Genomic DNA, 13834 nt, shown 5'->3' with positions numbered 1-13834 from the left:
AAATTACAAAATAATATTGATTAGTCAATTTTAAAATTAGAGTTAAATTGCTATTTCCTAAGCGGATTCGAGTTTGTGGAAATATTGTGGAAAGTGAATAAAAATAAAATAAATGATTTTTGCATTTTTTGTGTTTAACCCTCGGAGCACATCGTGGGGTCTGTGAGACCTAAATCAAACACATTTTTTCGGATATTTGTTTTAAAACGATTTTTTCAGGATATTTTTTTGAAACTTAAATATTTTTAATAAGACATTTAAAGTATGGGAACTTTTTCTATAATTATTTAACAGTATTAGAAAATATTATTTAAGTTAAAGAAATGAGTATTTTAGAAATGGTAGAACTTTGAAAACTGTTTGGGGTCTCACAGACCTTAGGTGTGCTACTTGCTTGAAAAAATAGGTAAGTTCTCTGAGGGTTAATTAAGTTGCAATTATTAAATTATTAATGTTTAAAGTGAACCATGTTTGTCAGTGAGTTTAAAAAAGGCCAACTTTTAAATAATTAGTTTTAACAGTGAAAAAGTGTTTAAATTGAATAAAAACTGCGAAAAATATATAATTAATTAATTAAAAATTCTATCTTAAAAACTAGTGGTAACTTAATCCAAGCGCCAAAATAATAATTTTTAAATTTAATTTGAAATCTTTTTTGTGAGAAAATCTACAAATTTATATTTTCTACATTAAATAGGGACCAATATAAATTAGTAATAAGAAAATTATATGCTTTAAATATTTTTGAAATAATTTCTCGCAGTTTTTATTTAATTTAAACACTTTTTCACTGTTAAAAATAAGAAAAAGTCTGCCACTGTTTAACTCACTGACAAACAACGTTCACTCTTAACATTAATAATTTAATAATTGCATTACACTAGTTTACCAATTTTTGTTTCATTGAGAGAAATTGAAGATAAGAAAATGATACTTATTTATTTATTGAAAGAAAAGTTATCGAAATATAAGCAAAAAAAGCTGACGAACTACTATATGCGAACCAGCCAAATTAGATCATGACATCTGAGAATATTATAAGAGAAGGTGGTCTTAAACCAACTACGAAACAAAATCACTGTACATCTTTTTCTATTCAAGATTTTGGTCATGTATTTAGGTTGTAAATAGTATATGAGGCAAAATTTCTGAAGTGATTCAATTAAAAAAAAAAATTTCTTAGATCGGGCTGCAATTTCCATAACACTTAGTACTACAGGTCAGTACTTCGCCCATAAATTCTTATCAATAAGTAAATTAAACAAAATGTCGTTTTTCTTTTGTTTTCGAGATATTAATTAATTAATTAATGTTAATAAAAAATGAAATATTTTACAAACAAAAAAGTTACCGTGATTCTGAATTTACCAATTGAAATCTAACGTAATTCCGCATCCAACGAGACCTATATGAAGTATTTTGGATAAGTAGATTCTTAATAAACAATTGCAATGCTCACTAATTGTTTAGTAACAATCTACTTATTTAAAATACTTCATATACCGTAAAATGGAGTAAAGTCGGCGATTATTACAAATTAATTTTCAAAATTTCTTTAATCTTTTATAAGAAAAAAAAATCCTTTAATTATGATTACTTTGGATTGTACGGATGTCAAACATTACTTTATACTTTTCTTTTCTACTTGTTTCTAATGTACATAATGTGAAAAAAGAAATGTTCCTTCCAAATTAGAACGAAAACAGCAGGAAAAAGTATTATTTTTGTAATTTTGCCAAAAAATATCAAAAATCTATTTTAACCTCAATGTACTGGAGGTTAGACATTCATATAATGCAAAATGCTATTAAATATTTATTTAATCGTTAATCGTTAACACATATTCACATATTAAAGAAGAGAAGTGAAACTTTATATATTAGAAGTATTAAAGTTGTATTTTATGTTCTTCTCATAGTTTTTAAAGAAAAACTTTAAAAAATCGCTGACTTTACTCTATTTTACGGTAGAGCTCTTTGGATGCGGAATTACGTTAACTTTCAACTGGTAAGTTCAGCATCACGGTAACTTTATTTGTTTGTAAAATATTTCATATTCTATTAACATTAATTACATTAATTAATTAATATTTCGAAAACAAAAAAACGACATTTTGTTTGTTTATTAAAAACATAAATTTTAAGCTTCATTTTAAGGGGTAAGAAAAGAAATAAAAATGGTCCTTTATTATAAAAAGGCAAAAATATTGATTTTTTAAAAAAGGGGTAAATTCTGAATTTAAAAAAAAAAAATTTGCATCATTCGAAAGAGCATTATGATTTTTCAAAAAATGCAATATTCACAACAGCAGGACTTGCAAAAAAAGGTATTTATTTTGCAAAATAAAATGTGATTTTTTAGGTTAAAATTAATAATTTATAATTATTAATGTTTGAAGCTAATTTATTCTTTTGTATTGAGTTATTTGTATCAAAAAACTTACTAAGAAAATTACTAAGAATATCTCAAACTAATATATTAAAATATAAAAAATATTCAAAAGCTACACATAAACTGTGAGGCCAAATAACAAACCGTATTGGTCATCAAATGCAGGAATATGAAATTTTTAAAAGAAAACTAATTTGATTTTTTAAAATGTGTTTTCTCAAAAACGGCTCGACAAGTTATGGGAAATAAATTTTATATACACTATTTATAATCGAAATAACCAAAATCTGCATTAAAAAAAAATGTGCTATGATCCTTTATTCAAAGTTGGTTCAAGCCACTGTGAAGTGGATAAAATTGTTTAAAAGGAAACACTTACTTTTTTTCACTTTAGTAGGATGATGCTCACAAGCATCTTCACTTCCACAATCTTCACATATTTGCACCTTCGGCTTTTGATGTGTATTTGTTTTGTGACTTTTCAATTCACCTGGTAAAATAAAACAAGCACCACAAACGTCACAAGTATAAGGTCTTTCAGGTGTTGTGGAAACAGTGACAGTTGTGGGTGTTTGCACTATAACTTGTTGAGGTTGCTGCTGTAAATTACTGGGAGTTGTATTATGAATTCGTTTATGATGATTAAGCAGTGTCATGTGACCAAAAACCAAACCACAAATGTCACATTTGAAGGTTGAATTAGTTGCAGCTGCTATGCTCATTTGGTTCAACAATGTATTGTACCCAACAGGTTGCACGTCAAAACGATAGCATCCTTTGTCATCAGTTGTAATTTGTCCAATTGTGCTCACAGTATTTGATTGAACTTTTTGAAGCATATTAACGTTGTAATAAAAAGGAAATTCTGCCGTAGTCGATTGCTGTTGTGACTTGTCTTCTTTTTTCTCAGTAACATACATTTGCTGAGCCTGTTGTTGTGATGGTTGACCCTGAGCAGATTGTTGCTGCTGAATTTGTTGTGGATCAAACATTGTTGAATGTTGTATTAGCTGTAACAAACAATAATTTTATATCAAATCGTCTAAAACATGAATCCTAGGCCTCGGGTCGACTTTAAGGCGCAAAAACGGCGATTTACATCCCAAAAGGGGGGTTTATGGAATTTATTTTCCGTTCTTTGTTCCCTCCTGACAATCTGAGCCATATAAACCTAGAAAGCTGAAACTTAGTACACATACGTGTTTTCAAGAGTAGATTTTACGAAATATATATGGCAAATCCGATTGGAATTAATTTAATTATAGTTATATTGGAGAAATTCAAAGTTTTGGGTCTAATGGTTTTAAACCTTGTACAAATACGTACACTGGAAGCCCGATCAGCGGTCACTCGATCATCGGTTTTCTGTTTACATTGTTTGTCGTCGAGGTAGTCGGAGGGTAAAGAAGAAGCTGTTGAGTGACGGCAGTACCATATACACGCGCTTATCTGATCCACTCGATTTGCGGTAGTGCACCCCTGTTGCTGACCGCTGATCGGGCTTCTAGTGTAATTTCACGATTAGATTTTATGAAAAATATAATTAGAATGCTAAAAATGTACACTTCTTTACTATTTTGTTCTCACTTATTTTTAGTCTACATTAAAAAAAACTATTAACATTTAAAAATTTATCTAATATGTCAACTAAAACAAACAATTTTTGTTTTGTTTTAAAATTATTATTCATTGTTTCCATAGGGCGCCAAAATCAGAATGTAAAATTTATAATTTTTAACAGTACCCCAGATTGCAAAAAATTTAATCGAGATTTTGACCTCAAGTTTTTGCATGTTGTTAAAAAACATAAATGTTCTAGTGAACTTATCAAAATATTAAAAATTTAATTTGTTTACCTTTTTTACAACAAAAAACTGTCCACTAGATATTGATGTAGGAAGTTATGTGTTCCTTTTGAACCCAGTTATTTAATTAAGGGGACATTTCAGTTCAAAATGGAAAAAAAAAGGATTTTTTAGGATGTATTTCTAAAAAAAATCATGACAATTATTCAGAAATTTTTGTTTACATGTTATAAATAACTTATTGAAGAATATAAAAAAAAAATTTCACTTTTAGTCGAAGATGGTGTACAACATTTTCAAAAAATGTTTATTTTTCCATGGGGGAATCGATTCTGAGATTTCTACAACAGATAGAGACATAAAAAACATTTTCTTCGTTAGATATTTCTCTATGGATGAAACCTCAAAAACTGGAAAATTTCTTTTTCCCTTTTTTTCTATAACAGAAATTCTGAATAAAAACATGTGTTTTTTTCAAGTTTTGAGAAAAATGTACCCTATAAAAAAGAAGGGGACGAAAATTCTACTTTTTTGAGGTTTCATCCATAGAGAAATATTTAACGAAGAAACTGATGTTTTTTTATTTTATGTCTCTATCTGTTGTAGAAATCTCGGAATCGATCCCCCCATGAAAAATGAACATTTTTTGAAAATGTACATCGCCGCCATCTTAGACTACAAATAGAAAACTTTTTTTTTCATATTCTTCAATAAGTTATTTGTAACATGTAAACAAAAATTTCTGAATAAATGTCATGGTTTTTTTTAGAAATACATCCTAAAAAAGCCTTCTTTTTTCCTATTTTGAACTGGAATGTCCCTTTAATAAATATAATTTAATTATAATATATAATTATATTATATTTTTCTTATTTAAAAAGGATTAAATAAATTCCTAAATATCCGATACGTTTAATAAAGAAAATTGTATAAATCTTATATTCGTACATATATATTCACACATAAGTAGGTGATATGTACGGCCCTGAGTGTGTAAACTTTTTGATGTGAAAGTGGCTTCAAGACAATCTCCATAATTTGCACGTAAAACTCTCGCACAAAAATTTCAAAGGTTTCAGTGTATTTCTGTCCACTGGCGCCCGCTTTAAAAATTATAAATAAATTATTATTAAATTTGGACCTCTAATGGCTCAGAATCCAGCTGCGTCAGGTGGATACAGTTTTATCTTATTTAAAAAATTCTTATTAGAAAACTGTCTTTCACACTGACTTTTTAAAACGTTTATAACTTTTAAATAACAAGGAATACACTGGTGTCTAGAAGGAAAAAAAAAGTTCGCCTACGATGCCAAGAAAAATCATTGTTACCCTGTGGTTTCTTAGCACCCTCTGAAACGAGAAAACTTAACCCCAAAATCGTAGCTGTTCATTTAGATAAGTTTCACTCCTTTTTAGAGGTGATTTTGAAATTTTTTCAAAAAAAAAAATTATTTTTTAAGGATCAGAAAAAAGTTTTAAATTATTTTAATGATTTTTATTTATGTGAGTGTTTTTAGGACCTCATATTCTAGATACAAGTGATTAAAAAATTTGTTAATAAAAAAAATCAAATTCGTAACTTTTCTTTTAAATAGGTGACGATTTTGGATATTTTATTTAGTTAATAAATAAATTGTGTTAATAAATTTATGTATATATATATATATATATGGGGCAAAATTCAACCACGAAGTATTGTTAGGTTTCTTCAAAAACTGTAGGAGAAGGAAGGGGTTGAATTTTTTGATAAATTGAAACAGTAAATTTGGATTTTTTTTGGAAAGTTAAAAATGTGTATTTTCAATACAAAAAATATTGAGATGTCCTTTTTTGTTATTTCCGAGATATTAATTAATGAATTATTTAATGTTAATAAAAAATGCAATATTTTATAAACTAATAATGTTATCTTAATTCTGATGTTACCAATTGAAAGCTGACGTAATTCCGCATCCAACAAGCCTAATATGAACTATTTTGAATTAAAGGAATTTTCATAAACAATTGCAATGTTATGCAATTATTTATTAACAATCCACTAATCTAAGTATGATTTTCAATTAATATTGAATTCCTGTATGCCTTACTTAAGAGTTATGAACGTTTTAAAAAGTTTCGATTCTCCTTGATTTTTACCATTTAACAGAATGTTGTATTCATAAATTAATAATAATTAAAATTGTAGAATACCTGTCGGTGGTTATTGTAATTCGAATTACTTCGTTCCGTTTGAGTAAAGCTGTTGGATTGTTGTGTTTGTGTAAACATGGAATACTTAAGGATTGCTCAATCCGCTGTACCTACAAAATATTAAATATAATTAATAACATCATCACAAAATGCATAATCGAAAAGAGATTCTGCACATTTCGTTTAACATTTGAAAGCAATATATTCACATTATCTCTTAGTGAAAGAGAAGTTGTAAATAAAAAAATATTTTTAGAATTTATCCGATTCTAACGAAATTTTTACCACATCTTCGTAACATTTATGGGTATCGCCCGAACTAGAATTTTTATGCAAAAATAACAAAATGGCGTCAACCTAAACAAAGTGTTTAGAGCTTACTATTTGTACACATACATATTTTTACGTGTAAATTACAGGAAAAATATAGCGAAAACGATGGGAGGTCACGGTTATAATTTATTAAGAAAAGAAATGAAATTTTTTCTGAAAAATGCTGAATAAATGCACTTTAGCTCTCCTTAATGAATTATGGAGTTTGTATTGGAGTACGGAACCCTCGGTTTTAGAGCGAGTCCAACTCGTACTTGCCCGATTTTTTGATTTCTTTGACAAAAATTAATATTTATTAACGTTCTTGGGCTAATTTTAATAGTATTTTGTTACACAATTCGAATTATTAAAAGCAATTCATGTGCATGTTCGTCTTTAGCGTATACAAGCCGAGAATGTTGGATCAAAAAATGTCGAAAGATTAAAATTAACATTTAATAGACAAAAATGAATAGTACCTAAAGTGTGTAAATCTTAAATTTACTTAAACTAATCAGAGAAGTTTAAGATTATCTATTTACTTGAGTTTTAAACATTATATTTTGTTATAGAATTCAATTTTAATCTTTCGACATTTTTTTATCCAACTTTCACGACTTGCATAAGCAAAGGAAAAACGTGCACATGAATTGTTTTTAATAATTTGAATTGTATAATAAAATACCATTCCAATAAGCCCAAAGAACATTAAAAAATATCAATTTTTGTCAGAGAAATAAAAAAAATAGTAAAAACACTGAAAATTGTTTTTTTTTCTTAGATATCTAATTGAAAAATTAACGTATTTTCTTTGTCAAAGTGCCATTTTTTTCAGAATTTTATTAGTTTTTGAAAAATAAAAAGGAAAGAATTTTAGATTTCCTTTTTTTGTTTATGAGCATTTAATAATTTTAATAACGTTAAGGCCTTGTTTAAAATAATTTATTGAAGCTATGATAAATATTGCATTCTAATTTTTCTAGTTTTTTCTATTATTTATTTCGTTTAGATTAACATAACCTCGAATGTTATTTTAATTTTTAGATTGGGCGAAAAATGTGCAGTTTTTTGTTGCGAATCTTCGCTTGGTCCTTTTTTTGCTTTTCCGATTTTTTCCTGAGATGCAGAGCAATGCAATACTTATAACAGCTTTACTAAATTATTTTAAATAAGTTCTTAACGTTATTAAAATTATTTAATGGTCTTAAACAAAAGAAATAAAAATAACTGAAAATACATCCGGCATGATAAATACAAACACACACTAACGAAGCACCGTATGTCGTGAGACGAAAATTGCATGTGATAGTGGACAGAAGTGGCGCCATCGGGAGACAAGAACTGATCAGAAAATTTTATTATTATTCGATAAAAAGAGAATTTAAAAAAAATTTTCAAGAAAAAATTTCAAAAAATTTCATCGCTGATTACGAATCTGAAGTCAGATTTTAAAAATTCAAAATAGCGGATCCAAAATGTGGGACATATTTTTCTAAAATTTACCGGATTCACTTAAAATTTGATACTTGTAATATTTTCGTGGTTGCTGTTTACGAATCTAAAGTCAAATTCAAATTTTTTTTAATAATTTCATTGATCGACTCGTTTCTTTGTCGTCAGTTTCTGTTTCACAACATTTCTAACATTGGCCGATTCATATCGCGTGGAGGTTTTTCTTATTTATTTTTTTTTTAATTTAAAAAAAAATTCAGGATGCCCATGACCGAGCGCCTATATTAGGCATTTGGTCTAAATCTGACTCTAATAAATCCGAACAGACATATTATTATTGAAAATAAGAAGATTAAAAAAAGAGCGACTCTCTTTATTTCAGAGTTTTTTTTATAGAATTTTTATTCTATTCGGCAAATGGCCGAACGAATATTCGACAGAAAATCTTTGAAAAGAATTTTAAAACTAATCAATCCCGATTTTCTTGATTATTTCTGATTGGTTAATTTTAAAATTAGCGGAAAAATTGCAAAATAATAATTTGTTTAAATAAAAAATCTTTATATTGAAAATTCGGTTAAATAAAATTTTTCTCAAATAGAAATTATGTTATATGGGAATTCAGTTAAATGAAAATTCTGTTAAGTGAATATTTTGCTAAATGAAAATTAGATTAAAAAAGAATTATGCACTGAGAAAAATAATTTCGTAATAATAAGAAAATAATTTAGTTGAGCATTTTTTAGTTGGTGTTACTAAAATATGATCTGCATTATATAATAAAAAAGAAGTATTTGTTTAAAAATTTTATAAAAAATGTAAAAAAAAAGTCGAAAAAGTCAAATAATTCGAGGCCTGGTACAGAGAAAAACGAATTTTAAAAATACTCAGCTTCTGACGACGTTAAATTTAAATAAATCATAAGTTTCACAATTTTTACATAATAAAAAATACCTACTTTCTTGTTTCTCATAAAAAATTTCAAAAAAACTGATCAAGTCCAAAAAAATTTTTGAATAAAAATGAATCTCACATGAAATGCCTTAATTAAGGGGACGGACCGCTGAAATTTCAACCTTTTGAAATTTTAAGGCTGTTTAAGATTGTTAATTTTTTTTCTGACAATATTGAGTATTTATGGGAAATTGAAAAACAAATAATTCATTAATAATAATTTTTTAAATAAAGCTCGAAATCGTCAAAAACTAAAAATTTAAACTTCTGTAACAATTTTTATTATTATTTTTCATTGCTGATTTTTTTATACACTTTTTTCATGATTCTGAATAATCAATCGTATGGATTTTGAAAAAATTCAATTTTTTCAAAAAATAAAATTTCCGAAAAATAAAAAAAAAATTTTTTAAATTTCTTTTTTTCATTTTTCATTGTGAAATATGATTTCAGGTTCTAAAAAATTTTTTTTTTAAATTATTACCCCTAAACCAAATTAATTATGTTTGGTTTAAATTTTATTAATTATTCCTTTAAAATTCATCTTCTTCTGCAATTTTTATTCTCTTTTATCGGTAATTTTTTTATAGGCTTTTTTCATGATTTTGAACAATTAATCGAATGGATTTTTAAAAAGTTTTAATATTTACAAAAAATAAAATTTTTAAAATGGTTAAAAATTTTTTTTTTTAATTTCGATAATTAACAATAATTTTAGATTCCAAATAATGTTAGGAAAAAAAAATTGATACCCCTTAACAACATTAATTTCGATGAGTTGAAAGTTCCTTCCCCTTAAATAAAATATTTAAAAATATAATATTGATGAAAACACTTGAATATTATGTCTCAACTTATCAAATTAGTCAGGATTATCCTTACATATTGGATTATTCTGCTTATAAACCAAAATTATGCTTTTTAATGTTTTTACAAATTACAATTATTTTTGTCAATAATTTTTTTGTACAGATCTTAACCCTAGAAGGAGTAACTGGGGTGTCTAGATACCCCAGCAAAATTCAAATTTCGACAAATTTGGAAAATTTTTCGTTTTTGCAAGTTTTTTTTAACTTATTTTTATTTTATCAAAAAATTAATAAAACTATTGTTTTCCTTACTAAAAAACTAATAAAAATCAGTATATATAATTAGTTTTATGTCAAATAGAAACCTTTTTACACAAGTTTCAAGTTGGGGTGTCTAGACCCCCAGTTATCCTTTAGAGGGTGAGAAAATTCATAAACTCCTTCTAGGTTTGAAACTATATAACATTTTTGAAATTTATGTTTCTATGCTCAAGCATAAAGTTCCTTTCTCTGTTGAAAATTTGCAAAAACCTACTGTAAACTTAATACTTTGAAAGTAGCTGTTTTAGTGTCATTTATTGTCGTTTATTACCTAGTAGTAAATTTATAAAAAGTTATAAAACTGATACCTTTAAAGTATTATACTTTGTGTAAATTGTCAACATTTAAAGATTAAATATTTCTGTAAATTTACAAGTCAAAACAATTAATCAGGCAAAATATGTATTTACAGTAACAAGGAAGGATGCGCTGCAACTCAGCATTATCGAACAATTTCTTTTTTAGGTTAAAACATCCATCAACAAATTTACCATTTTGAATTTTTCACACTGTGCTTCTTTGCATTTATTTAAAATTAATATTAAGTCTTTCGTATTATAATTACTACATTTCATCAAAAATAAACTTATACGTGATATAAAGTTCTAAATGTTTATGTTTCTTTTCCCAGCGTATAAATGCTTTATTGGATGCAATCCTTCAATTATTAAACTTAGAAAACAGCGTTTGCATATTAATACTTGTAAAGTGATAAAAAAAATTGTTTTTGTACTTACATCCAATGATGTCCATTAAAGCAGTATTTGGTTGTTGTGTTTTACATCAACTTTGTAAATCAGGTCTTTCCATTAAAATTGTCCATCGATTCTCGCTTGAAAAGAAACAAAAAATTTTTTTTTTGTTTTCTTTCGTTTTGAAATGCAAAATAACTAAAGTTAACCAACTCAGCTTTTTGAACTAATTTTTAAGTGCTTGTAAACATAGTGGAAAAATTCCAAAGATTTCTCCACTTCCGACACTTACTGAATGAAAATTTGAAAAAGAAAAAATGTTACAAAAGCTAAGTAAGAAATTTTAATTTTCTTGGAGCGTCGGCCTGCATAGTAGGACAAAACGATCAAGCGACAGAGGCAGCACAGCTGCGGCAGTAACTACAATTATCGTAGGTTGCGTTTTGCTCACTGGATTATTGATGCTATAACATCAATTATAGCATTTTTAATAAATAACCGGTACTTGTTCTAATTGCACACATAAAATATATTAACTACAAAAAAAGTAATAAGCACTTGTTGTCACACATTCACCGAATTTCCATTGAATTATTCACAACTGTCTTTGATTAAAAACTTACACTTAACTTTAATGCACAACAGAATAATCGTCTGCCATTGTAAATAGCAAGTATTTTTTTCAACTCAAGAATATATCTAGATAATGCAAGCTTTTACAGAAAACTGGCATCCATGACAGATTTTACCAGTCTTATCCGACGCGTTACAAAGCAATCCACGCCGCAACCAACTACTCACGAACCAAGCTTCAATGCTTGGCACAATTCGTGGAAAAGAAACGAGCCTTTAATTCACAACTTCCATACATATACGAGTATTATGTATTCACTAATTACAAAATACTGAAATTAACAACGCGCAGGTAAAAATAAGTCAACCCCGAAGTCAACCAATCAAACGTTAAACATTTACACCCGCCATATTGAGGAAGTATGAGGAAGGGCCTTAAGGCCAATACACGATAACTTCGGGAAACTTGTTTGCGAACATGAGGGTACGGCCACAGCTCAGATCAGCTATCTAAATAGAGTCGTCATGGTAACGTATAAGAGTGAGAGAAATAAGAACATTCTTCATTTGTTCACTCTTATACGTTACCATAACGATGGTTTCTGATTTCTGATGCATGAAATAGAAAAGGACAGAGATATATTTGTGTTTTTTTTAGCTCATGCATCTCGTTAGTGAACGGCCTTCACAAAACTATTGTGTGTTAGCCTTTAAGATGGCATCCCATTCAGCGGAAAATAAAAATCATATGTACATCTTTGACGAAAATTTTCTTTTCTTTACATTTGGGAAAATGAAAAAAAAATTATTAAAGGTGTAAATGTTCCATGAAAATGATAGAGAAAGTAATATCTATTCATCTCTTTCACTCACATGATATCGCCTTAGGGTCAACACACAGTGACATCGTAAACTTTAATATGAAATAACCCAAGAAGACTAGTGACAAGAGGAGTAACTCAGGTGGTGGGGATGTCGTCGAAAGTGAGGGCAATAATGGAAGATTCTCTCTGCATAGTGGTAACCAAAAATGGTTTACTGCGCAAGTATATATATAGAGCCATAATATAGCAGAAGAGAATGTGTCAAATCGCACAAGGAAATGTTATGATAGTGAGGTTATAAGTAATAATAATACTATTAATTATTATTATATTATTATTATTAATCAGAATAATATTATTATTACAGTTCTTGGCGAATTTTCGAACTGCAGTTCAGATATTTTACATAAATTGCCGGTCTCGGATTATACGACATTTACCAATTTTTTTTATAAAATAAGATTTTTTTCGACTTATTTTAATAAAATGCGATTTTTTAAATAATTTTTTTTATAAATTTTTAAACAAATCACGGTCTTTTATTATACAATGCAAATCTTCGTTAGATCTTCTTTATTTTAATTATTTAACAAATTTTTAACTAAAATTTTAATTTAAAAAAATAAGCAAATAAAATTATAAAGAAATTTTAATTCAAAATGACTTGAAATTTAATGAATTTCAAAAATTTTAACTTTTTTTTACAGTCAAAACTAAAAACTGTGACAAATTTTTTAATTCTAATATATCGCTTAAATCATTTCTAAAAATTATAAAAATGGAACTTTGAGAATTTATTTTAGAAATTTGTCCTACTTAAATAAAATTTTAAAAATTTGTCTTACAATTAGTCAGATGATTCTTAAATAATCGAAATAAATTTTGATAATATTTTTATAGAATTAATAAAATGAATTTATAATACCTAACAACATTAGTTATTTAAGAGTGAAAAGATGTTTTCAAATTAAATTACTTATTTAAAGTAAAATATTCATTAACCAATTGAATTTTGTTAAAATAAAAAAAAAACTTTTTAGATTTTTTTTTAATATAAATCAACTGAAACGTTTTTTTTGTGCATTAAAAGATATTATTTGTACTTGTCATTATAATAATACTAAATGTTTTTTTTATATTTTAGAGGCTGATAATAAATTTAATAAAATGCAATCAGTGTCGGAAGATAACTTGAAAGATTGTCAAAAATATCATTCGATTAATTGTGTATGTCAAATTATTTGTTTTATTTATCAGCCGGCGAAAACCCATGTGCGCCAAGAATGCTAAATACATGTAAACCGATAAATAAGGTTATTCAAGTTGGGTGGGGGAAAGCCAAGATGGATGATGGCTGGTGCACAATCAGCCTATCAGCATTCATTCCCACGAGAAATGCCATCATCCATCTTGGCTTTCCCCCACCCAACTTGAAAAACCTTATGTATTAATATGCGCAGAAGCCCAATATTAGTCTACTGCACCGACTACTTGCCAAGTACGCCACCTTC

General features: G+C 27.2%; 1 protein-coding gene across 4 annotated transcripts in view; it reads right to left on the bottom strand.

Moving 5' to 3' along the window:
* Positions 1-11930, bottom strand: part of LOC127279048 (zinc finger protein 726-like) — a 63134-nt gene extending 51204 nt beyond the window's left edge. For 2 of the 4 annotated variants that reach the window (XM_051301154.1, XM_051301155.1), the window contains exons 1-3: positions 10972-11930; positions 6387-6496; positions 2771-3401 (exon numbers count right to left, since the gene is read on the bottom strand). In XM_051301154.1, the coding sequence (XP_051157111.1) occupies positions 2771-3401; positions 6387-6464 (709 nt within the window). In that variant the 5' untranslated portion in view covers positions 6465-6496; positions 10972-11930. The remainder of the gene's footprint in view (positions 1-2770; positions 3402-6386; positions 6497-10971) is intronic. The other 2 variants (XM_051301152.1, XM_051301153.1) reach the window with 1 other exon arrangement.
* Positions 11931-13834: the final 1904 nt, after the last annotated feature.

Source organism: Leptopilina boulardi, unplaced genomic scaffold, assembly GCF_019393585.1.
Source record: "Leptopilina boulardi isolate dan_hultmark-lab unplaced genomic scaffold, ZJU_Lbou_2.1 LbouV2_214, whole genome shotgun sequence".
In the NCBI taxonomy this organism is placed as follows: Eukaryota; Metazoa; Arthropoda; class Insecta; order Hymenoptera; family Figitidae; genus Leptopilina; species Leptopilina boulardi.
The sequence above is the reverse complement of the archived record's forward strand: the minus strand, read 5'-3'. Positions and strand labels throughout refer to the sequence as shown.